Genomic DNA, 26222 nt, shown 5'->3' with positions numbered 1-26222 from the left:
GTCTTGTTCTCAGTGTGAACATTTTAGTGGAGAAGAGCATACATACATAAAGGTGTGCAAATCAAAAACACACAGATTGAATCTCATGAAGTTTAAATTTTGGATCTATAGTCTCCTTTTCTCACTGATGTGTACAGACTTTGGGTCACCTGGCAGAACTCTGAGTTTCCTCCTGTTGTAATGGTGTGTGCCTTCGGGATATATTAGCTTGAGTATTTGTTTGGTTTAGACCTACAATCTATGTGTGTGTGCACTCATAAATATGTGTCTGTCTGTGGCTTCATACCAGTTGCAGAGATTTCATGATGAAACCTTTATACAAAAGATTGAGATTTTCTACAGTGACATCAGACTTCTGACTTAATAAGGCAAAATTGCTTTTGTGTTCTTTTTGTCTCTCTTCCTCTTCCCAATCAAGTAGGGCAAATTATTAGGTAACTTCTTATAGACACAAACTGAAGATCACGGCCCCAGGTCTAATGGGTGCTTGGAATTCTTTGGAGGGAAGGTGGAGCGGAAACTCACAAAGACACTATTATAGCACTGCTCCCACCCTCCAAGCAGGGCTTAAGCAAGAAACGTCCGTTTAGGAGAACTTTGGTGGAATGGATGTTTCAGGCTGAGACTCTAGCCCCAGGATTAGGAAAAACCACTGGAGTTTTCCAAAAATACAAGGAGTTTTAAGAGCCAAGTTGTTTAGCAGTGTGAACCTAGAGGATAAAGGGGCCCATTGTGATTCTGCCCAACTCTCTTACCTAGAGCTGCATCTGCCCGGAGCAAGTTCTCAGATGGAAGCCCCAGGACACATACCTTTTATAACTTCCCCTTTTGTTTTCCTCTTTCGAAATCCTGCCTAAATGCTGGCACTCATTCTGAGAACTCATTGTCCTTTACTTCCCCAAACAATGTATATTTTTATAGAGCTTACATTGCAAGTTCAAAGATGTGGGCTGAAAAATGACTTGGCTCTGGTTTTCTTTTCCAAATGCCCAGACGTGGAGCCTCCTGGCTGCACTCATATCTTCTCATGGAAACAAACTTGAGGGATGTTGTTAAAAGGGCCTAACTTGCTGAACAAAGCTGGAGATCTCAGCTCAGCTCAGATCCATGGATCACACTGGATCCAGACTGATCCATTCAGACCCCAAGTGCTTGCTAAACATCAATAGGTAAAGGAAGGCAGGAGGATAAAGCCTCTTTGTGATCAATCTAGATTTTTAATTTACCCTGTACAGCTCAAGCACTGATAAGTTTTGGTTTAGATTCAGATTTATTTAGCAAAAGTAAGATAATCCCTTTCAAGCAAGAATGGCTTTGCTAAATATTTAGAGGCCTCCCCAAATCTGAAAAATATAACAACTGCTATTGAAAATGTGTCTATAGGATGAAGAAACAGAAGATCCAACAGAGCAAAAAGGATAATTTATAACTTGGCCAATACCCTTTACTAGCTAAGCAACCCTAGGGGATGTATTTGACCTCTGAAGACTCAGCTTTCTAGGGTATAAAATGGGGACAATAATGCAGCTACACAGAACATGTACAGACACTAAATGAGATATTAAATGGAACAGAGGCATGGTGGTTTTTCAGTACACATGCTCATGCATGTGACTTTGGATCAAAATCTTTCTTGAAAGATGTTAATTTCTCAATGTCTATGTTTAATGAATGAATAGCACCTCTCAATTTTTCCAGGGACTTGGACCTTGGATTCTGCTCAGTGACCCTTACAACAAAGAGACACCATTCTTGATTTATGGATAAGGAAACCATCTCAAGAATGGAATGTCAGCAAGTCCATGGTGGATAGAGGCCAAGCTAAAAGTTAATCCACTGCCACACTCCAAATCTCTCTCACTAGGGGTTTTTTGGGTTCAAGACAATTTGACCTACAAACACTGGGAGTGGCTAAAAGGAGCTTCCAGGAGCAGTGTGGCCACTGAACCCGGATCCTTGGAATATGTGGCTGTTTACCAAAGCAGGGTTTAGACACTTAGGAAGTGCACCTAATGTGAATCTCAGGGAAGACAAGACCGGGCCAGTTAGTGGCTGCATAGCCTGTGAGAGAGGCCTCAGGAGAAAAAAGGGAGAACAAGATAATATGAATTTTAAAAAGCAAAGACTAAGATGGGATCTTTTTCCTCCAAAAGCAAACCGAATTATAATTGTCTCCTCCAGCCATCTTCTCAGAGATATTAATAACAATAGCAATAATACTTCCTATTGAATGAATATCCCACCAGCCTTAAGACAACAGCATTGAATTCTTTAATCACGATTCTAGTTTTATGATATCATCTTATGAGCCTGGGCTTTCCATCCAAGAGCAGGGGTGAACAGACAGCAAATATGCACCAATGGCTCCATGAGAGAAAGAGCTTTTCTAATAATCGCTGGAATAGCCTCCCTTGAAAGCCATTGAGGCCTTATCTGTAAATAAGCTCAGGCTGAGTCCCCACCTCTTAAGCTTTGAATGAGAGGCTAGACTATGTGGCCTTCTTAACTGAAGGCTTTTTTTTTTTCTCTCTAATTTCAAGATTCCAACAGCCTGGCACACTTGACCCGCCATTTATAATGTCTGTTATGCAGACCCAGTGCCCAGTGCCCGCGTACCGCAAAAAAACCCCCACAAAACGCTGCTGGGTGCAGAAACAGGTCCCCAGAATGGGAACAGAAGGTGGCCCACCCTTAAGCAGATCGTACAGCAAAGGCAGTATAACATCATGATACAGCATTAGACAAAAGGTCGCAAATTCATAGCCATGTCACCTCTGGAAATCACTTAACCTCTCTGAGCCTCGGTTTCTCCATATGTTAAAGATCAACTGGTATTTACTTCCTAAAATGACCATGAGGATTAAATAAAATAATCCACGTAAAGCATTTGGCACAGTATCCAGCACATGGCAAGTGTCAATACGATGGTCCCCATTAGCACTATGGGTGTGCTATAGCATTGCTATCTTAGCGCATATTTGCAAGAAGCGTACTCCACATCGAGGATTTACATAACATAGGGGCGTAGATAGGTTTTGAACTTCTGTGGGTGCAGGTAGATGGGGGTATTTGGTGATGGTAAAGATTGAGGCTGGATTACGAAATAAATTTCAGGTGTCCTTGGGTATGGCTCGTTCAGTGTTGGGCTTCCCAGAAAGAGAAGTCTGTTTTGGTTTTGTGCTGCCATAAGAAGCAAACAAACCCTTACCTCCTTTCTCCCCCACTCCCTCCACTTGCCCTGTGCTCTTAATGAAGCATTTGCCATCCCTTAGTTACAGTGCTTAGTGCAGGTTGAACACATCAGCCAGAAAGGCATGGCTGTAGCTAGAGGTAAGACCTGCTACTTCCAAACCACTCCAAATTAATCATTCTAACCTGAGGGAGACTTGGGCCTTTGGGCCCACCTTTTTGTTTTATTAACTGCCAACAAAAAATGCCAGAAGTGGCTGGGGAGGAAGCACAAAATGGGGGACAGGGAACACTTTGTACATTTTAATTACTTCAGTAAACAATACATATCAGAGCAGAAGCCTACCATCAATGGCTATGTCCCAGGCAAAGAGAATTTGGAAGAGCATCATGGGACCTGACATAAAAAACATGCACCTCCTCCTTAGACTAGAGGCTGCCTTATCTAGCTTCCCTGAGCTGGAGTTAAACTTGCAATCCCTCCTCGGACTAGTTGCTGGAGCAGCTCCAACTAGGGCAAGAAGGTGAACAATACACAACTTTTCACACTCAAACCTTTCTGGAGAATTGAATGCTTCTCTTCACCCAATAGAAAGAGGTATCCTTCTCGGAGTCATGAAACAAGATCCTTCAATTCTAAAGGCAGGACACTGGGTGCCTGAGAGGAGAGAGCTCATAGATCACCGGCTGGATGTCTGGCAGGACCACAAACATGAACCAGTGGATAACATTCTCCATCTTCATTTAAAGGTGGGGATTCAACTTAGAAAAAATAACAGGATTAAGTTCTCAGGGAAGCCTGCGGTTAGGTGATAGCAGCTGAATCACTCTGCGAACTGCCAAGTGATTAATCAACTTGTTAATACCATGACTATTTTTATGCATCACGGGTTCTTAGTTAGCCCTTCCCCTACGAAATTCCAGGAAAGAGTATTAGTTAACCTAGCCACCCCCCTTACAGTGACGGGTGGCCTCCAGCATCTTGGGAGGAAGGCAGCAGGAAGGAAGATCTGACACCAAGGGAAGCCGTGGAACCCCGTGGAAAGAACACTGGATTGAGACTCAGGTCAACTGAGTTCTTGCCCCAGTTCTACCAGGGTGTCGCCCTGCGGCTTTGGCACCCTGTGCTTCCTTTTGGTCTCAATGTTCACATCTGCAACAAGGACAGAATTGGACCAGAGGATTGCTATGCTTCTTCTCCACATGAAAACGGCATGAGATTGTCCAAAGCAAAATTTTCTTATCTTCATCAATATACCAGGAGCACTGAACAAAGCTCATCTTAAGGTCCTTCCCAACATCAGCAGCCTCAGCAGCCTGGCTTTCCAGAGTTTGTGTGTGTATGTGTGTGTGTGTGTGTGTGTGTGTGTGTGTTCCAAGCAAGACAAGAAGAGCAATGGGCCAGAACTCAGGAGCTCCAGGGCCCTGCCTTAGGTTTACATCACACCACCTGGCTCATCCGTGGGCCCCTGGGTCCTCATTTATAAAATTGGTAGGGTGAGCGAAGAGAATTGGGCTAGTTGACTTTTAGGTCATCTAGCTCCAAAACACAGTGATTCGGTGAAGCAAAGACTGGATGACCTCTGGATGCCCTTCCCAGCCCTGGGAGAAGGTTAGAGTTCTGAGACCCACTAGTTCCTCACAGCCCACTACTCTACAACTGGATCCCAGGGTGCCTTTTTGCAGCGAAGGGTGTGAGCCAAGGGTAATCTCAGATGAAAGGGCTGGAGGAGCTTTCCCTCCACACCACATCTGGCAGCCCAAGCTATCATCTGAGGCCTACAGCTGTGGGCTGCCCCTTCTCCCTTTATAAACAAGCCCTACCTCTTGGCTTCTCCCTCAAGGTCAAAAGGAGGGGGAAGACTGCTCCGAGGATGAACCCAGGAGAAAGTCTTAAATGCTAAGCCAGTAATCACAGTTGGATGGTTTTTTTCAAAGGCATTCCTACTCTATTGTACACATTCATGTTTCCAAAAGCATAGAAGGAGGATAAGGGCAAGCGGGCTTCTTGTTTCTAATGAAACGGGGATGAAATATCTTACTCAGGGTCATTTAGTGAGTCCCCAGGAGGTAGAGCCAGGCTAAGTCTGGGGTAGGCAATCCTCAAGCATGGTGCCCTCATCTTAATTTATTTAAACCTCTGGTCTCCACTGCAACAGAGGTAGAAAGAGATTCTTTCAGTATTTCAGGGTTGGGGCAGAGGTGGAAGGCTTGTCCCAGTGAACAGGGATACAGAACAAAAACTTACTGAGTGATTATACTGGGCCAGGATCTATGATAAATAAGACAAAATGCACTGTTTCATCCACACCTCTCAATATGCCTTGGCTCTGAATTATTATTATCAAAAGCATTGCATGAAGGAAGGAAGGGAAGGAGAGGGAGGAAAAGGTTAAGCAACTTATGTGAGTTCAAAAGGCTGAAGAGTGAAAGATCCAAGCCTCACACCTAAATTATTCTGATTCCAACACCAATGTTCTTTTGCACCCCCAAGTCAGAGTTCTTATGCATTTTCAAGTTGAAGGAAGACTCACTTGTAAAAAAACTTTTCAAGCCTATAAATTAATGGGCTGGAGGGGGCAGATTTGGGGAAGTATGATAGAAATCCCAGAATCTGATTTCTCTAAAAACACCCATAAAAGCTAAAGAGGATTTTCATTCAGAAATATCTAAATCTGCAGATTCAGTGAAGGAAGATGGAAGCCAACATCGGCCCAGAGAATGCTCATAAAAATGACACTGGAAAACATTGTATGTTCCTCCTCATAGATGGACTGGAAAAAGCAGTCAGTCACAGGCTTTGCTTCCTCGGTCTTTGCTTTGCAGATTTTCTCTGCGTGATGCCTGGCCTGACTCCTGTAGAAGTGAGGCTGATTATTTCAGCTGGGCTCCCCGTGGCAAGGCCTCCCTGATGAAGACAAGTCTTTGTTAGTGATCAACTAGGTCCCAGACAATCTGTTCAGCTCCTGCGGCATGTATCATCATAATTTTCAAAATTCATTAGCCTTGATTGTTTGGAAACCTATTTCCCATTAATGTCTCTTTATCTAAGATCATTGTTTCAAGCAGAGAAAGAGGAAGGCAGAGAGAGACGGAGGGATGATGAGCAGGCTGAGTAGAGAGGAGAAGGAAGGAGGGAGAGAGCTAGCAACACATGTCAAACCTGGTGACTTATTTGGGTCTTAGAATTAAGCCACCCCAGAAATAAGTTCTAAATCTGGATTTGGTGATTACTGGGGCAATACACTGCCTTTTTGCTTAAGATAGATTAAGTTTTTTGTCACTTGTAGCCAAAAGAATCTTGATCTAACAGTCGAAAATTCAACTCTCAAATTCATCTTTATTTCTAGGAATAAAATGTCGATTTCTAGAAATGAACCTAAGAAGAAAGACTCAGAGAGATCCCAGAGGCCCAGATAGAAACCAACTTGCCCAGCTAGGATGGAATTGCAATATACCTTCTCTCACCCCCTGAGTGCCCTTTTCTTCTTTCCTGCTCTGTGTGCTGGTACCCACATGCCAGGGTCTCATCAGCCACCAAGCATCACAGGGACACAGTTTACATACATGTGGCTCTGAGACCAGCACCTGAACTGAAAGCTTTCCTTGTATGACTGCACCTGCCCAAAACCAGTGCATTTGGCTGCAGGTCGCATCAGACATCTACTTTCCATTAGGGTTAGCCACAAATGCCAGCACGGGGGGAGATGGCAGAAATCAGAGGAACTAGCTAATGCTCAAGAGAGGTAGGGACCAGCCCAGCAGACCCAGGCAAAAGAGATAGCGGAACTTATGTTATTTCCACCAGCATCTCCAGACAGGAGGTCTTGTCACAATCCTTCCAGACATATGGATTTCTCATAAGTCATCTGTCCCCAAAGAATTGTGGAAGCAAATGGACTTGACCAACTTTGGAGTTAAGATCCAGAACAAGAAGTATAGAATCCCATCAAAAATGCTAGGGCACCTTTGCTAATGAGCGGCATTATGGCACAACCAGACGGTTCCCTTCTTTTCTCTGTCATCTTCCCTCTGGCTCCCCAGAGCCCTTTCACGTGAAGCCCTGGGCCCCACCCCATACCAGGCAACTCTCAGCATGCTCTTCTAGGGGTTTGCTCTGATCTGAGACATCTATTTTCAGATCATCAGAGAGCAATGCCAAGAGAACTAGGAGTTATTACCATTGAATGGGCAGAGCTCCTATCTCTGGATAAATCTCCAGGTGAGAACCCAAAGGACTGACCCTGGGAACACACAACCAATTTCCCCGAACTTAAGGACATGAGATGCCACATAATTAAGAGGCATCTCCCACAGGACAATGTATTAGGCTCCCTCCCCAAAGGCCAGTCTTCACTCTCTTACGTTGCAAGACTTGGAATAGCAACAAAAAGGTGAAAAATCATATCCCACAATTTCAAGGCTGTTCAACTTTGTTGGTTTTTGACTCCGTCAAAGTCCTAGTGTGTTTTAGAATACTCTCTAGCTCATAGACAACTTCACCACAACTTGATTCACCCTACAACCTCCATCCGTGATGGCTGAAAAACACTAACATGCAGAGAGGGGGTGAAAAAAGCTCATCTTGAGTTCTCCTTTTGTGCCTTGGGTGTGCAAAGAGACAGGTATGTGTTTTCAGGTTAATTAGAAAAACTGGGTTCATTGGGATGAGGAGATACACCCTTGGGTTCCCAGAATGCTGGTGTAAAGGGTGTGCCTTGGGTCTCCAAGCAAGTTCCCATACTGGGACTCACTTATGACTATGCACCCTCACAGACTTGGGTCAAAGACCCCAGCATTGTCTTTCTAGCTGCAACTGAGTCCTTTCTAGAATTAAGACATTTAATGTGTGCCTGGCAGGGTGGGCAGTATGTAATCAGTGAAAGAAGGAATATCCTTGTCACCTTAAAAGATAAGCAGACATTTCTAATCTTTACCCCTGTTCCAAATTGGTACACCACAGAGCACATGGATGCAGAAGAGAGAAGTCAACTGATGTTGAAATGGGTTCATATTTTAGAAGAAAATGTAGTTTGCTTTCTGGCTTCTTTTTGCCAGGGAGGGGACTCCGAGACAAGTCAGGGAAGAGTATCCTATGGAGGAAGATGAATGATGATTTTCTCCTTAGCTCATGAGTTTCAAAGTGATGGAGGGAAACTAGATAACAGGCTATAAGCAGAAAAGAACCAGGATTTGACAGGGCAGCCCTCATCCAATAGCTGGAAGACCACAGTAAGGGACATTCAAGTGCCTGGAGTATATTCTTAAGTGATTCTGACATTGTGATGGTAAAGAAAATCCTGAGTAAATGACGGAGTAATAACTTCTCTCTATCCATATGACACATATTGTGAAACTAAGAGACATTGCCTTGACGTGGATTGAGACCTCTGGATAAATATGTTACAGAAGTCCAAGGAATTAACTGCATCGCAGGTGGAAAGATCCTCCTTTAGCGTAAAAGGAAAATGGGAGAGGGTTATTGGAGATCCCCCAATAATTCTTCACTTTGCTACAGCAGCTCTCTCTGGTGCACATAAATGGTGGTTTGCTTACCACACGACTTTACCAAGAGCCCACCATATGCATAAAATAAGATTCTACTTAATTTTTTTTCTGAGAAGTATGTAAATGTACATTACAAATAGACACAAGGTCAAGAGTGATATCAACGTTAAGTATAACCATAAGAAGATGTGATCCAGAGACTTCCTGCTTCTTGTTAATAGCAGTCCCAAGACTGGATGAAGTCAGTCTGTAGGTTCCATTCACAAAGGCAGGCAGGAAACTTAGGATTCTCTTCACACTCAACTCTTTACTCAGTCCCCTGTTGAAAAACCTTTGTCTGGTCTCAGACGTCTGCATGCATTCTCCCCAACCCTATTATCTATACAGAGACCCATGCACCGCCCTCCTTCCAATGTGCACGAAACCCAGGAACCCAGGACACACTGAAGTCAAGCTCCACCTCTGCCTAGGATGGATGCCCCAACAGGAAGACGAGCTCTCATGCCCCCCGAATGGTCCATGCCTATCCCCATTCCCAAGGACAACAACATAAGGAGAAGCAGCAGAAGTTGCTGTACGGTCATGCACAGTCAGCAAAGACATGTACAATCACCCCAACACATCTGCTCCTGATCCAGCCATGCGCATCAGCCAATTCGCAGGACCTTGTGCTAATCCAGCGAGTCCTACTTCTCTTTTCTTTCTACTACTTCCTGCCAACTGGTATCTATGGATGGATGCTGAGACTAACTGATCAAAGCAGGGTTTCAGATTTACTTTCACCTGGGTTTAGATCCTGGCTGCACAATTTTCTAGTTCCATGTTTAAATGTCGGTGTTCTAATCCATAAAGTAAGACTTTGATAAATTCTTTGTGAGAACAGTGTAAATTAAATAAACAGACTCAGAGCCCCTAGCAAAGTGCCTGACAGGTGTAGGTGTACAATAAATGTGAGTTGTCATCCCCTACTATCCCCAAGGACACCAGATGGAAGAAGAAAAGCCTTGAACTATCCTGAATGGCCAGGGCAAGTCAAAGATTGAGGGATTTTCTACAAAGATGCTCCCCAAGTGGATAAAGCCACAGACTCATTCACTTTCTGACACCCTCTCAGTGATGTTACTTGGAGATGAAACCTATCAAACAGACAAGGTATGCTTCCAATGCCATGGCCACCCCTGATTCTGCCTCCTCAATTTTTTTTTGGTCATTCTGAAGTTTTTGAGGTTTCTTTTGCTTTGGATTCAGAATTTCCAGATTTGACTTGTTTCAGAAAAATTTAAGCCAAGCCATTAAAGCCTTCCTTGGCTAAATTAAATAAACTAAAATACATTGCAGTCTTCAGGAGACTCAATTGCTTTGACTTCCCCGTCTAAACCTGCAAACGCACATGTGCACACACACACACACACACACCACCACCACCACCCCACCACCACCACCCCACCACCACCATTACCACCATTGCCAAGCATTTCTTTTTCTCTCCTCTGCTTTATTTTTCTTCTAAGGACCTAGTATTCTCTAACATGAAATATATTTTACTTTATCTTTATTTTCTATCTTCCTTATTAAGGTCAGAGATTTTTGTCTCTTTTATTCACAGTTGTATCCTTAGCACCTAGAACAGTTCACAGTACATAAAGAGAGTGACTGTATGTCCCAATTTCTCAGGGAAGGTCCCAGTTTATGCCTGTGGTATCTATTTAATTATTAGTAGCTTCTCTTTTCAGTCTCTGAGACATCCAAGTTTAGCTAGTCAAATATACATAGTTGATTAATAATAAATATTTGTTGAACTTAATTCATAAATTTGACCAATTTGATACTTTAATTAAGCCCATCAACTCCTGAAACCAAGAGTTTTACCTTGATGTGAATGAAATGCATATGATGTTTTAAAAGCATGAGAGTGATTAATCTCTTATAATGGTCCTGCTTTCAAAATTCTCACAAGACTGGCAAACATATTCTGATAAACTCAAGCTCTACACAGCTGTTAGCATTGAAAAATCTTAAACGTTAATGCCTTTATTGGTAACAGTGCCAAGAAGAGATACCTATAAAAATGGGATCCTGAGAGAACTTGGGAAGCTATGCTTAATTTACCTCCCTAACTAAATCATGAGAGAAATGAATGGAATTGTAAAAGCAACCCCGTTCACCTGCCCAGAAGACTGACATCAGGATAATGTCACGTAATAGAAAACAGAGGCTTCTCTCTTAAAAATGAACTACAACACACCCAGTTAGTGTCTGGAAACAGCATCTGGCCTGTGGGAAAGCATCTCGAGATGGCAAGAAGGACTCGTATTTCCTAGTCTGTGTGGGATTTTTAAGGTTGGGTAGGTAAATTTTGTGGTTCTATTCCCAAGTGGACCATTCCCCAAACAGAAGGAAACAGCCTCTAGGCAAAAAGTGGAAGGAAGCTATCCACTTCTGTCTGATGATCAAGGCAAGACAGATGGAACTTCGACTAAAGCTGCAGTATATCCATCTCCACTCCAGAAACTACCGTAGAAATTACAATGGGGAGGGGGAAAACCTTCCCCTCGATACTCAGGGATATGACTCAGTCATGGAGCTCTGTAATAGCTATCCTGAACATCAAATTTCTTAGACTAAGCTTCACCTGAAGTCAACGGGGAGACCTCCAGTTTTTCAGACCCTGAAGTCTATGTAGTACTCTTAGTTCCTTAAAGGGAGTCTCTTAGGGAGTGTAGGCATCCAATATGTATTCAAAACTCAAGGCACCCTCCCTGAAACGCAAGAAAGCAGCCAAACCACAGTCCATGCAGAGCCTCCAGCCTCTACCACACGCGCAGGCCCAGACAGAATCCCTGGCAGCCATTTGAACTCCGGCGGCTCTCCCAGATGTGCACCTCATTTTAGCAGAACATGGCCCCGGCCCCTCCACCACCACCACCACCATGCTTCTTGCCCATGAGACATCCGAAGCACATCAAAGCCTTTGGCAGGAAACTTCCATGAATGTTAAACGATGTCCCCATGATGGGAGGCAGGGGAAGAGAGGTGGGGAGCAGCCCCAGCCCATGGAAGTTCCTCTCCAAAGTCTGCAAGCTGTCAGTTTGTGTGTGGACTGCCCAGCCCCCTGACCCCAGAAACGAAATCCAGACTCACTGTGGAAGCTGCCGATGCTTCTAGCCTCTGCCGCTGCCATGACACGCTGAGCGGGCCCTTCTGGCATAGCCCTTCCTGACAGTGAATGGGGGAGAGAGGGGGGCAGGGGAAGAGAGAAGAAAGGGATGAAGGCACAGGAAGGAAGCATGGAAGGACGAAAGCAAGGAGGAGAAGGGAGGTGGGTATATCCTTAACTGAATGACATGTCGCTCTTGGCCACAGCTTCCAAACACCTCTCCCATGTTACTAGAGAGAAAGGCTGACTGCATCAACTCATCCCAACTGCCCTCACTCAGGAGTCCATGGCTAGGCAGACACACCATCACACCACTCCTTGTACACGACAACCAGCTTCTTCCTTTGTGAGCCACCAAGATCCAACTGGTTTCCCTCCAAGGGTTCTACTCCTGACCAGATGAGCCTTCCAGCCAACTGACCCTCTGAAAAGAGATAGATTTTACCTAGAATTTTCATCCCTTTAGGTCAAGAAATAGCACCTTCTCCAAAGCTTCTGAGGAAATATTTGTCTTCAGCAGAAAGACCACTGAATTTATCACTACTTTTAGGGGTTTCTCTCCCAGAGGCCCTTCCCTGCCTTTCCAATTTGGAAAGGAGATGAGCTAACAGGACGGCATCTGTAGAGAGCCTCAGCCCTCCTCCTCCTTGCTGTCAACAGAATCGCCATTTATTTTCCCTGTTACTACTTGGGAAAAACCGTTTTCCCTCAAAAAGCCTCTTGAGAAGTCAGAGGAGGGTGTGTGTGTCAGGCTGCCTTAGAGAAGGAACTTATGGTACCTTAGCAATAGCATTTTTCAAGCACCTCCCAAATCAAGATCTGTGGACAGAAGACAAGAGACACAGTCCCTGTTCTCAGTCAAACCAGAGGCACAGAAGCACAGGAATGAATCAAAAAGAAAAAAAAAAGAAGCACATTCAGGGCTTCCCTGGTGGCGCAGTGGTTGAGAGTCCGCCTGCCGATGCAGGGGAAAACGGGTTCGTACCCCGGTCCGGGAAGATCCCACATGCCGCGGAGCGGCTGGGCCCGTGAGCCATGGCCACTGAGCCTGTGCGTCAGGAGCCTGTGCTCCGCAACGGGAGAGGCCACAACAGTGAGAGGCCTGCGTACCGAAAAAAAAAAAAAAAAAAAAAAAAAAGAAGCACATTCATGAAGCAATACATCTGTGTGTGTAAACCAATAAGGCGATGCCAAGGAGACCATCCCATGAGGACAATGAAATGGGCATCACTGGGTTTTGATGGCAGTAAGGAACGGACAGAGAGAAAAAACAAAGGGGGATATGAGAAAAAGAGCACATGGGAAGTTGGGAAGAGAAGATGTTATGGGCAGAATTCTGTCCTCCCACCAAATTCTTATGTATTAATCCCCAGTACCCCAGAATGTGAGTAGATGTATAGAAAGGGTCTTTAAAGAGGTAGTTAAGGTTAAAAGGGGTCATCAGGGTGGGCCCTAATCCAATATGACTTGGATGCCTAGAAGACTAGGACGTTTGGACCCAGACATGTACAGAGGGAAGATGATGTGATGACACAGGGAGAAGACGGCCGTCTACAAGTCGGGGAGAGTCAGCCTCAGAAGAAACCAACCCTGCCAACATCTTGATCTCAGACTTTTGTGGTACTTTGTTATGGCAGCCCTAGCAAACTGATGCAGAAGTCCTTATGAAACAATGAGAAAGAGCAAGTGCCATTGTGGAATGAGGGACAGGCTGGTTAGGTGTCAGGGGGCTTCTTGTGGGAGGGGACAGGAAGGAGACTGGCAGAGTGCAGGGTGAGAAATGTATATTTTGAGAAATTATATTTCCCCAAGCCTTTAAACAAGCAGGCAGAATGATGAAAAGTTTGAGAAGTATGGGATGGAGGGCTCTGAGACTGAAGGTGCACGCACTGATCCAAGTGTTGGTCTGATCAGGGTGTGAATTAGGATCGTTCCTGCCAACATTCAAAGAGCAAGTGATGCTGAGGTGCTATGAAGAAAGATATAACAGGATTTGGTGAAGAATTAGGTACAAATGGGGAAGAGACAAGTTCAAAATGACTCCCATTCCAGGAACCTCCCGAAAGAGTTTTTGTTCACGCCAACAGACTGCTGAGGAGCGCCTGTTTGAGAAGTAGGAGGTCACCACGGTGAGTAGTATCTCCAACGAGACAAGTTTCAATCACCAGTGAACTGTCCAGGGGAGACTTACAGGTTAAGCAATCAAAGAGAGAAGAGGTAGAAGCTAAAAATGTAAATTCAAACAGCTTCTGCACAAAAGCAAGAAAGGGTTATAACCATGGGAGTGTGTGAGCTTTCCAAAGTAGAGGTCTAAAATGGTGGCACTAGAACTTCCAATGGGAAGGAGAGAAACCAGTGGAAGAGGTAAAGAATGGCTATAATGGGGAGTAGATCATAGAGCATCATTAAGGCATTGAACAAGGATGTCAAGCTGTGGGGGAGTGGAGGGGCGGGAGAAGGAATGGGGCAGTTATTGATAATGTCATTCAACAGTTAGTTCAAAAAAGGATTAGACTCTTTCGAGGAAGGGAATCTGAATTTGGCCGTGGTGAAATAATTAGTGAACCCCACAATGCAGAGTCAAGGAAGGGGTAAGATCAGAAGCTTAAAAATTAAGGCAGAAGATGAACACAGTGTATTATAGTAGTTGAGGAGACAAACGTAAGTTGGAGGTGGCAGAAAGGTCAAATGAAGAGTTTTCTTTAAAGTAAAAGAGATCATAGAAGACAGAAAAAAGACTTCAAGATAGAGTGAGACAAACAGTCACAGCAAGAGGTGCACTAGAAACAGGGCAGGTGAGAGATGGTGAGGTGTGAGGGACATGAGAAAGAATGCAGATGTGTGAATCTGTTGATATGGAGAGGGTGAATCTGGCCTAATATTTCATAGCATTACAAAAATACATATTTGACATAGTTCCTGGCATAAGCATAATAGTTCCTTAAATTACTCTGCCACTCCTAACTTTAAACTCTACCTAACTTTATGGAGACAGTACTATACTGTTAGACCATTTAAAATGTCCATTCACAAATGGCCTCACATTCTTTAAAAAACCTTACTTAGGAATCAGAATACGGAAACCAGCTCTGCCCTGCCCAACTTTTTTGTGCAATCTGAGGAATACCAACTAATCTCTCTGAGTCTCGGTTTACTGGTCTGTAAGTAGGAATAATAACAATAGCCTGGTTGACCTCAAAGTCCTTTGATGATGACCAAAGAGAAGCACTGGACCTGTGAGATGGGAGACCAACGTTCTTATTTTAACTCTACCACCAAATAGATGCATGAGCTTGAGAAATACCTGCTCTTTCTCTGGAGGTCAGTGTCTCCATCTGTCAAATAAGTGGGTTCAACAAGATGACCTCCACGTTGATTTCTAGCCAGGATTTCATGAGTTTGCTGGCGTAGATCGCTTACCCAAGTTTCATGGCATTTATCAAGGGCTCTCACAACTGGCTTAGGAACAAAAGAGGTTAATGGATGTAGGAGGACAGTCCAGTTGGGTGGAGTCATAACCATGGAATGACTACATTCAAAGGATGCTGATAATTGGGTCAACATGTGCTTGAGAGCAGGACTCTAGCAGTAAACCCAAGTCTTGAGCTATTCAAATTTCCAAAAAAAATTAAAAATATGTTTAAAGTCATCACTGGTATATTGACAAAAGTTGCAGGTGACATAGAACTGGAAGGGAGAGATCTTTCTAGGCCACAGAAAACTGTGGCAGAGTGGAACGAGGAAACAAATCTACCAAGAACTAGGCACTTTTGCTGTACATAAGTTCTAAAGCAATAGCAACCGCTAAATGCTAAAGTGTGTGAAAAAGGCAAGTAGAAGATAATTTAGGATATTGGGATACTAATCCCATCGATGTGAACTTGGGCAAATAAACCTAAGTTAGCCCCAGTAATGCAAGCCCACCTCGCAAACCTCTCCCCCTGTACCTGATCCTTTAAGACTGGTACAGTCAGACGTAGAGAATGGACTTGAGGACATAGGGAGGGGGAAGGGTAAGCTGGGACAAAGTGAGAGTGGCATGGACATATATACACTACCAAACATAAAGTAGATTGCTAGTGGGAAGCATCCACATAGCACAGGGAGATCAGCTTGGTGCTTTGTGACCACCTAGAGGGGTGGGATAGGGAGGGTGGGAGAGAGATGAAAGAGGGAGGAGATATGGGGATATAAGTGTATGTGTAGCTGATTCACTTTGTTATAAAGCAGAAACTAACACACTATTGTAAAGCAATTATACTCCAATAAAGATGTTTAAAAAATACATAAATGCAGCTTTCTTTTTGTTGGCCACACAAAAAAAGATTGGTTCAGTCAATAAACTCACACCTATGCCTTATTACAGTCCCTCCAGTTGTGAGAAGCTAAGGTTAGAGCATGACTAAAAGGGTCCAGTAGAGTCTCTGAATTGAGGACATTAATTGGGATGGGATAGTCTAGGACTGGAACAATATGACCCAGGTACCAGCATCCGTGTTCCTATGCTCATGGTAGACATACCTGCTGATCCCACATGCTTTTTCACTGGCTCTAGATGCAGCCACCCAGCTCTTCTCGTCACTCTACTCCAAGCAATCACTACCAGTCATCAGAACACGTACCTGGGATGTACTTGCCACCCCTGGGGCGTATAATACTTGGTAACAAGGCAATTAGACTTAAAAGCAACAAAAGGAGTCATTTTTAGGTATAAAGGAAATCCAGTGACATGGAAAGCATGAGACACCTTGACAGTAAAGTGACCCCTCCCAAGTGTTTGGAAATGAAAAAAATACAATCAGTCTCTTTAACATAAGCATAAAATGGATGAAAACGTGAATTTACATCCAAGGTTGTCTGAAAAAGCCTGAGTGCCTTCCAGGCCATCATGGCTCAGTTGTACACTGATGGATGCAGATAATAAAAGAATATGATCGGGCTTCCCTGGTGGTGCAGTGGTTGAGAGTCCGCCTGCCACTGCAGGGGACGCAGGTTCGTGCCCCTGTCTGGGAAGATCCCACGTGCCATGGAGCGGCTGGGCCCGTGAGCCATGGCCGCTGAGCCTGTGCGTCTGGAGCCTGTGCTCCGCAACGGGAGAGGCCACAACAGTGAGAGGCCCGCGTACCGAAGGAAAAAAAAAAAGAAAAAAGAATATGATCATAGAGACCTGTAAAAGGATGGGCATGGAATTTGATGGTGGCAATGTTCATCCCCTCCTGGCTTCAGTCAGGGGAGAGAGGAGGATTTAAGCAGAAGACTAGGAAGCCAAGAAGTCCTTGCTATCATCAGATCAATAGGGATATACCAGAATTTCTTAGCTAGATGACACTGACCTTTTGATTCATCTGACTCCCTTTCTCTGACTTCTTCCTCATGTAACCTTCTCAGTGAGGTCAGGCTCCCCACACAGGCTGGCTTACTGGGAGTGAATGTTTTGATTACACAGCCTTTCAATGATCTGGTCCCCTGTGCACATTAATAAATTGTCCTCCTAACTGCAGTCTCATGGGTGTTTTAATTATTGTGAGACATTCTCTCAGGCCTTTTCACTGATAAGCAGATGTTTGGGGCTTTGGTAGGGAATCAGATCCTGTTGGCTTTCTCTTAGGTGACACCACTGCATCTTCCAGATATACCTACCCAGAATCTCCACATACTGACTATTGGTACCTGGCAAGGGGGGACCATTATAGGACCGTTAAGGAATAATGGCCGTTATTCCTTACCCATCACAAACACTTGGCATAGGGTAATATATTTTTAAATTAAGCACTTTTATTAAGCGCCTTTTATGTGAAACATCACTGTGATAAAAATGGAGTGGGTTCCTTTGCCTTTAAGGGAATTTATGCTGTAGAGGGCTACAGGACATGCATGTACCCAAATGACTCAAGGACATGACTAACTAAATAAATACAAAGATCAGGAAGTTGGGGATTGACCCATTGAGTAAGAAAATGATCAACTTCAAGAACAAACTGGGCCACAACTCAAAGGTCCATCCTGGCTACAGAGGCTGGAGAGCATGACTCAGTGGAGGAGAGGTTGTCATGGTGATTGGCAGAGTGGAAGAGATGGCCTACTGACAACCACTGCCAATCAAGTTTGGGATGATGAACTTTTTTCCAGAGTGCACATGATCATTTACTAAGCAGACTATACTGCTGGTGATGGTGGTACTGGTGGTGGTGGCAGTGGTGATAAAATCAGCAGCACCCAAGCCAACAGTTCACAAAGCTCTTGAACATCCGTTATCTCATGTTATGCACAGGAATGAGCAGTGGCCATCGAGTTGCATATAATAAGAGAGAAAAAGGAGGGAGGACTGGCCTTTAACCAGCCTTGTCTCTATCCCCAAGGCTCTAGGGCACATGACCCTAACATCTTCCTCTAGGGTAACAAGGGGCATCACACACTTAGGAGGCCTGGAGAATGAGCTCTAGTTCTGAAGGCCTTTGTCTACCACAGAATTCATGGTTATGGTTATCAAAATTTAGCTTCTTCTTGGAGCTACCAGGTCTGAAATGGGAAAGCTCTTCCTCTGACCAGCTAGAAGTGCTTTCTTTTTCCTCCTGGGCTTCCAACAGACCACCTCCAGTGGTCTACATCAGTCCCGGAAGAGTGAGTGGCTTTGTTTTTATCTCCCTGAGTTCTCTTAAGTAGGCTCTTCTTCCCTTCAGTGTTAGGATCTAGCACCAAAGACTATAATAGGAAATACCTTGGCTTGTAAGTAACTTTAAATTATTTAAAATTTCTTATACAGATGGTCCCCAACTTATGATAGTTCAACTTCAGCGTAGTGTGAAAGTGATATGCATTGGGTAGAAATAGTACATCGAATTTTGATCTTTTCCTGGGCTAGCGATAATGCAGCAGGATACTCTGTCATGACGTTGGGCAGCAGCAATGAGCCTCAGCTGCCGGTCAGCCATGAGATCACAACCCACACACTTACAACTATTCTATACCAATACGACCCTTCTATTTTTCACTTTCAGTACAGTAGTCCATAAATTACATTAGACATTCAATACTGTATTATAAAATACTCTTCGTGTTAGATGATTTTGTCCAAGTAGGCTAATGTAAGTGTTCTGAGCACGTTTAAGGTAGGTGAGGCTAGGCCATGATGGTCAGTGGCTTAGGTGTATTAAATGCCTCTTTGACTTAGGATATTTTCAAATTACAATGGGTTTATCAGGAAGTAACTCCATCGTAAGTCGAGGAAGATCTGTATATAATTTCTACCTTATTCATTTACATAGAATAATAACTACCATCTATTAAGTGCCTAATAGGTACCAGGCAATTTGCATACATTATCTTATTTAACCCACACAAAAGAAGAAATCGTTCTCATTTTTTTTTTTCAGATGAGGATCTTAGGCTTAGAGAATTTAAGAACATTTCCTAAGGTCACATAGCTCATAAGCAGAAGCTCAGGATTCAAAGGAATATCTATCTGCTGGACTCCACAATTAGTGGGTACTTTGCCCATTTTCTCTTGGGTTCTCCCCATCCCCACCTCAGCTTTGTCCTGTGGGATTGGCTAAACTTAAAAAATAAACAACCGGGAGTAAAAACTCTGTTTAAAATTCTGAATATCAAACGCTATGTTGACCCAGTCCTCCTCCCTCTCCTCCTGTTTAGACTCAGATCACAAAGTCCTGGGCTTTGAGGATTAGGAGAGAAATACAGTCTCCTACTAGGAGGAAGTCAAGGGGACATACTGTTCTCTTTACATGCAAATATCTTAATTACAGCTGGTAGAGAAGATATTTGTATGGAAATTTATGTATCTTTATATGTTATATATTCAGCTTGCCATTTAAAAAAAAAAGCCCTTTATACTTGAGGACCCCAAACCCGGTCTGTTATAATACTCGCCACTGTCAAGTTATAAAGAGGCTGCTATCCCCACCGTCCACAGGAGCAGAGAAGGATAAAGTGAATCAACACCCTGCTGTCTTCTCCTCTCCTTTCTTGAGGTTGGGTTCCAGTATAAACATGCCTCAAGTTCTTGAAACTTTCTGATGAGGATTCTCCCTGTCCTTATTCTTCCACAATATCTATCCCCATGGAGATCAGGCTGACTATGATAGCATCTACCCCATGCCTGCACCACTGTCACTGACAAAAGGAAACAACTAGATTTCAATATTACAAGGAAGTGAAATCACATTTAGGAGACCCCTGGAAACTGCTCTCAGAAAGAGGATATTATTTTTTTGGCATGTCAAGGGAGGGAGATATTTATATCCCATTGATTCCCCTCCAGCGAATAAAACACAACCAATTACCTATTTTGGTCTCACTGAACATCTTCTTCACGTTTTCCTGAGTGTTATAATGTCTGTTTTATAATATAAACTGTGTTTATCTCCTCTAAGGATATAGGACAATATAGACTTATTTTGCAGCAGGTAAAATTCTGGCTAGACATAACTGAGAACTTCCCACTTCTAAAGGGTGTTATGAATTAGAAAGAAAAATATAGATAAATCTCTCACTAATGATAGCTTCCCTTTACCACAGCTGGAGGGAATAAGGGGGAGCCAGTGGAATCCCAGGAGATGCACCGGAATAGAGCAAGCAAACCATCTGTCGGGAATGATTTTGAAGCTGTTCTGCCTGGGGCCACAGGGGTGAAGTAGATGACATTTAAGGCTCCTTCCAGCTTCATGTTTCTTTAAAATTGAGTGATTTGGCATTTGTTCATCTGTTTTTAACACTCTAGGGATGCAGAATGGACTAGGTGGCCTAAAATATGCATTTGTAAAAAATCCATCCTGACCCTCCATTTCACTGTTATTCTTTTTCAAGTTTACAATACAAAACGGATAGAGGCTTTGAGTTCCCAGGCCCTAGCCTTGAGTTCACCTTTCCCAGCCCCACTAATTCCAATGGCTTCTCTTCCACACTCCACTGCTAACCCCACAGCAAACAGCCTTTTTGTCTCTTCCCTGTACCATTGCCATGGCTTTAGTGGCCTCGGGTCCCAGCCGTCTCTCCTACACACCACTGCCTGATGACTGGTCCTCACAGAGCCTCATTTACACTAAAACAGATGACAAACTTCCCATGACTGTCCTTCAGCTACCCACGTCAGAACAGCTGGCCTTTCAAGAGCCGCCATAGTGGTCCCATCCTTCATTTACAAACATCCTTCCATGCATCTTTCATGTATCCTCAGGTTCGGCTGGTTGAGTGACACACTGTTCCAGATCACTCTCCTGGTTTGCCTATTTCAAAGCTATCTTTATTCCTCCTAAAATTCAACCCACTGACTGCCTCAAGACCCAAATCATCCCTCTAATTACATGGGCTTTTGAAATTGGTAACCCTATTGTGTTATGGAGGAATTACAAATTTTCATCCTGTTTTATATTCCTTATGAAAATTTCATTTCCTTGGGAATACAGATCGCATTCTCTTCATCCTTGCACATAGTCAGGGAATTGTATTGAATCCTGTCCCCAGCACATGGATCTTCTCAATGGCTAGGGGATTTGGCACAAGGGGAAATAAACCAGGATGGACAAGTTTAGCAAATGTACAAAGTGGATCACTCATCCTAAGGCTGTATAAAGGCTCTAACACTGACTTGTTGCTGGAGAATCTCAAGGTCTTGAACACATTGCCAACCCTCTCCAAGGCTTAACTATAAAACGGAGGCCAATAATATCTGACCTGGAAGATTTCAGAAGACCCTCTTCCTTTCCCAGTAGAGCACTAAGAAGCTGGTGAGAAAGTGCAAAGCCCCACAATCAGCATGTGTAAAATGAGCATGTCTCCTCCAGCTGGTTTTGGTGTGAGGGCTTACATGATCAAGCAGGGAGCCCCAGGAGACAGGAGAATCAGACGGGATTCAAGAGCAGTTACTCATCCACTGATTCTCTGCTGCTACTATTCTGGTTGTCACCTCTGTCGCTGTTAGGTGTAGCTGGAACACATAAGATCTGCCCTAGATCTTAACTGGGGAGCCTATTGAAGGGATCCCGATGCTTGGCCCTGTAGGGCATGGAAGCCTTTCCACAAAAGTGATGCCTATTCGGGCTCCTCTTGGTCTGGCCTAATCCACTTCCTGCCTAACTCTGAATTCCCATTCTGACTCCATTCATTCTTTCATGCATTTGTTCATATGTTTATTGGGTGTCTGCCAAGTTCTAGGTCCTGTGCCGGGCACGGAGGATGGCAGAGTGAACAGGAAGGTGTACTCCTGGCCCTCTGCATCAGTAGGATCAGAGCACCAATCTCTTCCACCCCCATTCTTCCTGTATCAGCATACCACCTCCCCTCCAAATCAAAACATCTGAAAACATTTCTATTCTGGAATCCCAACCTCCTCTTCTTCAGGACTTTCTTTAATTCCAGATTTGAGCCCTAAACTCTTAGTGTTGTCTGATATTCTGAGAAAGATATAATGGTACCAAAACCCCACCCTTGTCAAAGCCAGGTTAAAGGCAGTCTCAGAAGTGTATGAGTCAGTGACCCATACAAGGAAAAGGGGATCTGTCATGGGGCATAGTCTTAAGAAGTGCGAACAAATTGCTCTGGCACTCACTCTGGTGCAGAGATGTTTGTTTTCTCTCTGTAAATATGTAACAGGAAATTAGGCAGTTCACCTTTGTACCTCATTTTCATGTCATTTGTTCATGAGCCAGATGGCAGCTCTTTGTTTTAAAAAATTAAAAAGGAAAGAATAGAAGGAGGAGTTTATCTCCACCTCCCCCTCTGCCCTCCTATACACACCCTGGAACCTACACTGGGCAGATGAGCGCGCGTGTGCACACACACACACACACACACACACACACGCCTGAATTATCTGCATTTAGCTGTGTTAGGTACCAGAAATCAGCAAACTCCTAGGCCCAACAGATTTCAGTAACGTATGGTAGCCGAGAGGTGCAAACGTGTCCCGGGTGTCAGCTTGCAAAGAGGATCCTTCAGCGTTCTTGCTATCTAATAAATCACTGCATTCCCCCAGAGTCTCAGCCAGTGTACCAAACAACAAAAATCTTTCATAAATCACCTGAACATGGACTTAGCTCTAAGATTCATGAGCAAGACCATATAAACACAGACCAGAAGAACAGGCAAGTACTGATGACCCAGTATTTCTAGTTAAGTTGAAACCTTGGGAAGGAAATTTTCCAGAGGTGGTCAACATAAAGACTCTGCTTCTTTGGGGCAGCTACACGATCCCAGTTTATTTTCAGTGGTCAGGAGGTCCTTCTCTCTGACCCAAGAATTACATGTGGAAATAAGATTATCCCTGAGGTTCTCCTGCCTTGGGTGTGAAGGGGACTAAGGAAAATAAACAATAGTTTATCCAGTAAGTAGTGTATTCCAGGCTCTTTACACAGATCAACTTGCTTAACATCAAAAATAACCTGATTGAGAGACCATGTTTGTCCTCATTTGAAAAACGGGGAAATTAAATAGAGGTTTCAGGAAAGCACATTGAGGTCCCATGGCTGTTAATGGCAGTGTTAGGATGTGAACATAGGTAACATTGGGCCCAAATACAGAACTCCCTTGTCACCTTGATGTCTTCCAATATGGATAATAAGACTTCACAGTTTATTAATGATATGACCTCAGGCAAGTCTACTTCTGCCTTTTGTTTTACAGAAGGTGAGGGAGGGTATGGGGCTGTGTACACATGACAACCTTGTGAGCACCTGTACTGAACATGAAGATATGACACAAGCTGCTCTTTGAATATGCAGAGTATAATATCTACCCACCATGAGTGGATATGCAGTTCTCTGATGGTGCATTGTGTTTTTACTGCAATAGCTATCCGTTTTTGTTTTTGTTTTAAGTTTTTGGCCGCACCCCATGGCATGTGGGATCTTAGTTCCCCAACCAGGGATCGAACCCATGCTTCCTGCATTGGAAGGCAGAGTCTTAACCACTGGACTGCCAGGTAAGTCCCAGCTATCCTTTTTTTATTTTATACTTCCTTGGGACCAAAGACACACATTTTCAAGCCAGCTGGCCTCTGCTTATACCTGGCTTAGAACTCATGAAAAGGGAACTGCAGATACCTGGTATGTGAACAACTTCCCACCTCCCTCTCCCATCCTTGAATTCCAATCTGCCCTGGAGCCCACAGAAACGAGATGGATTTACTCCTTGTAGCTCTCCCAGGTATAAAGAGAAACAGTTCACAACTGTTCAAGTCAGGGCACAGCAGGATCGTTTGGAGATGTAATCTTTTTTTTCTTCTCTCTTTTAAATCAAAATCAAGAAATATTAACTGCACTCCTTGAAGCAAGCTTAAAGTTGAGTTTGCACACATTCTGGTCAGATATTGTTTCCCAACACCCTGGTAAAGCCAGTGGAGACCAGATTGGTATGATCAAACATCTGCCTCACACAGAAAAACAATGATCCATCCCTTGCTTTTATCAACAACAACATAAATCTGAGCTCAGCCAGACAGGCCAGCAAACCCCATTATGCAGAGTGCAGAGGCAATTAAACGGTGCCAGCTCCAGCTAGACTCAAGAAATCTATGACCCATGGGCCCTTAGTAACCACACTGATGCCTCTCTTGGAAATGACTGAAAAAAAAATTGGTCTAGATGCGAAAGAAAGACTCCACTTTGATATTTCCTGGCAGGTGTGCCCTGCCCATCAGTCTGTGCCTACTGCTACATCATGCTCCTTTTTCCATATCTAGGGATGTTGGACTGGGCAGGTAGCTAGAGAAACTGCCCAGTTTTCTGCAGACTTTCTACCTTCGCTACTGTTTGGTCTACTTTGCTTCATATTCTCATGATGGTCGATCATCTGCCATCTTTTGGTTGTACCATGAACTTATCCATTTTTAGCCACAAAAGGAACTTCTCAAATATTCCATTTTTCTCCCGGTTATGGCTAAAATAAAGTGTTTTGAGTGATCGTCTGGGCAATGTTGTCTAGGTAAAGCCATCAAGAGCATCCAGACAGAATTGATTTACAGATGCTAACCCCAAACCCCCAGCCTCCTGACCCACCATGCTCAGGCCAAAAAGACATATATCTAGGTCTTTTGATTCACAATATGATCATTCATTCTGTACAAAGAAGATGAGGGAAATGGCTGCCATGCCTCTCAACCTCCAAAACATTGCCCCACCCTCTCCTTATACACCATCCAAACACCTTACCCATTCGAAGACCCCAAAGTAAATCTTCCAAACATTTGAGGCATCTGCCTCCCAATCAACTTGCAGAAGTTATCCTATCTCTGTATACAGGTTGCAACCCATATATTCTCCTTTTGGGAATAAATGTCACTCATACCCACCCGTCCTTTCCCTGGTAATAATAACATTGTCAGAACCACTCTCTGGTCCATGGGAAGATGATTTCCAAATACAAAGGGGAGCAAAATAAGACACCTATTAATATAAAGTAGACACTTTTATAGAGGTAAAATTGAACGTGATATCTCCTCTCACAATCAAAAAGCTTTTCCTAAGGCCCACCTGTACCTCTCTCCAAAGTTGGCAATGAGAACCTGCTTCCTTCCCTCATCTTTCCTACGCCATTTGGATAATTCTGCTCAGCAATATGTTAACCATTTTTGCTATTTTATGTTGGGTTCTGACTTCTTATCAAGATCTACCTTTGAAAACAAGCCTATAAGCTCACCAAATAATGTTAAAGAATAGAATGTGTCAGGGGTGAGGCTGGATAGGGAACTGAGTTGAAAGATGTTAAAATGTAGCACCAAGTTGAGCTTGTCCATGTGTGCATTTGGGGATATGTGTGTGTGTGTGTGTGTGTGTGTGTGTGTGTGTATCTGTTTGCATGAAGAATGAGTATTGATGGAAGTAAGAACACAGTGCCTTATGTCATTGCAGTGTAAGGATACAGTCAAGTATCCCTATCCAGGTGGAAGGGAGGAGTGAGCTACCCAGAGAATAATTAACAGGTATGTTGAGATGCAGGAGTGGCCAAAGGATAAGCATCAAGTGTATATCTGGGCACAGATGTGTATATGTGTGCTCCGGAGTAACAGGGTTAATGGACAATGACAAAGACATGTGAGAAGGCACTAGCTCTGCCACGGATTGCTGCATCTGGAGAAGCCACCTTACCCTGTAGTAATCAGTGCTGTAGACATCTCTGGACATGCCGAAGTCTCCGATCTTCACCAGCAGGTTAGCTCCAACCAGGCAGTTCCTGGTGGCCAGGTCCCGGTGCACAAAATGCTGGGAGGCCAGGTACACCATGCCAGAGGCAATCTGACTGGCAATGTGGAGCATTTGAGAGAGCCCCAGCTCTCCTTTTGCCTGGCGTGGCTGCCCGTCCACAAGGATCATTGCATCTGGCCCATGGGCCCTGTGGGGTTAGGGGGAGAAGGGAG

At 43.9% G+C, this 26222-nt stretch overlaps 1 protein-coding gene across 3 annotated transcripts in view; it reads right to left on the bottom strand.

Annotated features, from left to right (window-relative positions):
- Positions 1-26222, bottom strand: part of NTRK3 (neurotrophic receptor tyrosine kinase 3) — a gene marked incomplete at its 3' end in the record, with an annotated part of 367342 nt that overhangs the window by 14862 nt on the left and 326258 nt on the right. For all 3 annotated transcript variants that reach the window (XM_081228488.1, XM_081228489.1, XM_081228490.1), the window contains one exon: positions 25954-26197. In XM_081228488.1, coding sequence (XP_081084614.1) covers positions 25954-26197 — 244 coding nt within the window. The remainder of the gene's footprint in view (positions 1-25953; positions 26198-26222) is intronic.

This window comes from Mesoplodon bidens (assembly GCF_964165515.1).
Source record: "Mesoplodon bidens genome assembly, chromosome: 3".
Lineage (NCBI taxonomy): Eukaryota > Metazoa > Chordata > Mammalia > Artiodactyla > Ziphiidae > Mesoplodon > Mesoplodon bidens.
The sequence above is the reverse complement of the archived record's forward strand: the minus strand, read 5'-3'. Positions and strand labels throughout refer to the sequence as shown.